At 39.1% G+C, this 3,847-nt stretch overlaps 1 protein-coding gene across 1 annotated transcript; it reads left to right on the top strand.

The window, feature by feature from the left end:
* The first annotated feature begins 427 nt into the window (after positions 1–427).
* Positions 428–1,935, top strand: LOC110920039 (transmembrane protein 45B). The gene has a single exon (XM_022164278.2). The coding sequence runs from the start codon at positions 810–812 to the stop codon at positions 1,824–1,826; it is 1,017 nt and encodes a 338-aa protein (XP_022019970.1). The 5' UTR covers positions 428–809; the 3' UTR covers positions 1,827–1,935.
* Positions 1,936–3,847: the final 1,912 nt, after the last annotated feature.

Here is a 3,847-nt window from a genome sequence, read left to right as displayed (position 1 = left end):
ACATGTTACATACATATTCACTTTTGTCGGCTTCGTTTTGAGCGTTCTAATACCTAGCATCCGCTCTGACTGCGAGGGAGTATCCAGAGAATATTAGTTAGAGTTTATCGTTTTCATAGTATGGTGACCGGTCCTTAGGTTAACAACCGAACTTTATTAATATCGTTATCATAATGAGTAAATAACTAAACTGATGCAGGCCCAAGTGTAGAGGATCGGGCCATGACATTTCTGGAGGCCCATGATCGAGCATCCAAGGGTGATTTACGAAAACGAGTATAACTTTGGCTACGGGTCTCCGTCTTAGGCGTTCGACCAGTCAAATCGAAATTTGAAATGGGTAGCTCGTCGTGGCAAGGCCCCGGAGGGGCCTTGTCCAAGTTTTGCCCTAGAAAACACATTCTAATGGGAGTTTTGGACACTTTTTATGTTTTTTCGGTGTTTTATGCATTTTGTTTTTGGGCTTATGTTAGGCCCATGGCGTTTTTGTGGCCCATTTTGAATTTCAGTCTCTATTTATGTATTGCTCTTATAATTCCAATGGTCAGAAATGAATTTCGAGTTTAATCACTTTTCACTTCAAATTCTCTGCCCTTTGAATTGAATTTTAGGGGGTTTAAGGAAGATCATCACGGGTATTCGCAGAATCAACATGATTTGTTCTTTATTATCATAACACACGCTACATCATAAACTTTATTACTCGCATATGACTCTTGAAATTATGATAGGACATCAGTTAAATCTTTTTCCTTAATCAATAAATGGCAATGGCTGTCTTTTTCTAATTACTTGTTTGTGGAAATCACATGCACCATTCACTTATCACCATGCACTACCTATTGCCCATCAACCTTTTTTTCTTCTTTTTGTATGATTATATCTTCCTACATATATATTTATGCCCAAACAATCCTCTTTCACAACCACACATTACACAACACTCCATGGGAACACTTGCTGGACATCTAGTCCCCGGTTCGGCCCTAGCCCTCCTCGGCTTATGGCACATCTTCAACACGGTTCGGGCCTATCACCTGAAAGGCCCGAATCTGTTCAGATCAAGCTTTTGGCACCCGTTTTCCAAGCTCATATACATGGAACTCTTTCTAATTGTTTCATTCTCCATATTTTCCATAGTTATGCAAGTTTTGGACTACCCATTGTTCTCGTTCGCGTTCAAGCTCAATAACTACGAGCACGCGACTATGTTCCTCCACCTAGTCATATTCGCCGGATTCACCCTTGTAACCGAGATCAATCACAAATCCGACATGTGGTTTGAGGTGTCTGGAATCCTTGCAGCTTCGGTTTTTGGCCAAGAGTTGTTCTTACTTCATTATCACTCGGCTGACCATGTCGGGCTCGAGGGTTATTACCATTGGCTAATGCAATTAATCGTGTTTGTATCGCTATTATCCGCTATATCCACCACTATATTCCCATCAAGCTTTCCTTCATCACTTGTTCTTTCGATATCGGTTGTGTTTCAAGGACTGTGGTTCATTAACATGGGATTTTTGCTATGGGTTCCTGAGCTTGTCCCTAAAGGGTGCACCCTAAGGTTGGGTCATGGTGGTGACAGTGACATGCATGGCGGGGTCATATGTGGGACCCACGACGCAGGTTTGAGGGCACGGGCACTCGCTAACTTGCAATTCAGTTGGATACTTGCTGGGATTTTGATATTTGTGGGATGCATATGCTCCTTTTTCCCCAAAAAGGTCGCGCCTCGGGCTCAGTCGATCGAGTACGAACGACTTAATAGCCGAATCGCAGAGATCCCGCTATCGGTAGCTGGATTTAAGCAAGTTAATTACCAATAAATACAATATGTACATGTAAGTTACGTAACAGTAACTATGCAACTTATGTATACCAGATGCATAATAAATCGCTTCCAGACTTTATAACATATATATGATTTTTATCGTATGAATGTGCCTTAAATTATGATGTGATCAATATGATGACTTTGATTTAAATTTAATTATTTGAGGCAAATAATTAGTTTCAAATATGTTTTTTAGTAACAAAATTATTCAAAAAGAATGCTAAAATAGATTTTGGCCTTTTGGGGACTTCAAAACATATTGAGAATAAGTTTGATGGTTAAAGGGGATGTTTTTTTCTTCCTAAGGTAATAGAATGTGTGAATTTGTCATTCAACATTTATCAAACATTACAAATTTGTTGGTTATCATTTAAATTTAAAATACTTTAATTTACAACCTAATAATTCCATTTCAAAGAAAATAATTTATCATCCAAAACATATTATATGGGTAAGTCGTTCTCTAAAAAAACCGATATTTTCTTATATGCAAAACACAAATACAAAAAAATACATATCGTTTGTGTTGGATAAAAATTGATGGTAAATTTACCTAACCTTAGACAGTAACGGGGCTCTTAGGCCAAAGGGTGGGGTTTTGTGAAGCATCTCGTGGAGCTGAGGTGGCTTTATGGCTACTAGGCACTAGTGGAATACCACCCCTTTCATTGGTGAATGATGATGTTAGTGGAGATTACCACGAAGCCCACGGGTTCAAAATTTATCAAAAATTACAAATTTGTTGGTTATCATTTAATTTACCACCTAATAATTTCAAAGAAAACAATTTTCATCCAAAACACATTATATGGTAAATCGTTCTCTAAAAAACCTGTATTTTGTTTTTTATATGCAAAACACAAATAGAAAAAAGACACATGTGTTGGATAAAAAATATGGTAAATTTGCCTAACCTTACCCGTAAAGGGGCTTTTAAGCCAAAAGGGTGCGCCTTCGTGAACCATCTCATGATCACTATTGGAATACCATCCCTTTCATTGGTGAATAATGATAATAGTGGAGATTACTACGAAACTCAGGAGTGATGAAAAGCAATTTAAAAGTATATAATTTATAAAAAACCTTAGACTCGTAACAAGGCTTTTAGGCCAAAGGGTTTGGCTTCGTGAAGCATCTCGTAGAGCTAAGGTAGCTTTATGGCTACTAGTGGAATACCACCCCTTTCATTGGTGAATGATGATGATGATAGTGGAGATTACCACGAAGCCCATAAGTCATGAAAAGCAATTTAAAAGTATATAATTTATAAAAAAACCTTAGACTCGTAACAAGACTCTTAGGCCAAAGGGTCTGGCTTCGTGAAGCATCTCGTAGAGCTGAGGTGGCTTTATGGCCACTGGTGGAATACCACCCCTTTCATTGGTGAATGATGACGATGATAGTGGAGATTACCATGAAGCCCACGAGTCATGGAAAGCAATTTAAAAGTATATAACTGATAAAAAGCCTCCTGTAACGGGGCTCTTAGGCCAAAGGGTGTGGCTTCGTAGAACATCTCGTAGAGCTGAGGTGGCTTTATGGCCACTAGTGGAATACCACCCCTTTCATTGGTGAATGATGATGATAATGATAATGGAGATTACCACGAAGCCCACGAGTCATGAAAAGCAATTTAAAATATATAATTGATAAAAAACGGGGATGATAAATCACACCCATGGATGGTAGAGGAGAGAGATTGTGGAAGTAGATGCTGACTGACATGACGCCGAGGTAGAGAATGGTAATGGGTGTTTACCATTGAACCACACCCTTTAGACTTACAGATGAATAAAAAACACCATTAAGGTAGTGTTGGACGTGCAAGCCCACAGACACCATGTTCGGCAGCCATGTCCGTGGGCGCTCATTGTGAACCGACCGTGTAAACGAACAACAACGGACGGGTGGAGTGGGGGCCATCATCCATTTCCACTTAGCTTCATCAAATGTTGCTACCAGTTTTGTATAAACTGATGAAGAGGATATCGGTGTCTAGCAATATTATTAAAA

The sequence above is a fragment of the Helianthus annuus genome, chromosome 16 (genome assembly GCF_002127325.2).
Source record: "Helianthus annuus cultivar XRQ/B chromosome 16, HanXRQr2.0-SUNRISE, whole genome shotgun sequence".
In the NCBI taxonomy this organism is placed as follows: domain Eukaryota; kingdom Viridiplantae; phylum Streptophyta; class Magnoliopsida; order Asterales; family Asteraceae; genus Helianthus; species Helianthus annuus.
Note: the sequence above shows the minus strand (reverse complement) of the source record. Positions and strands in the feature narration are given on the sequence as shown.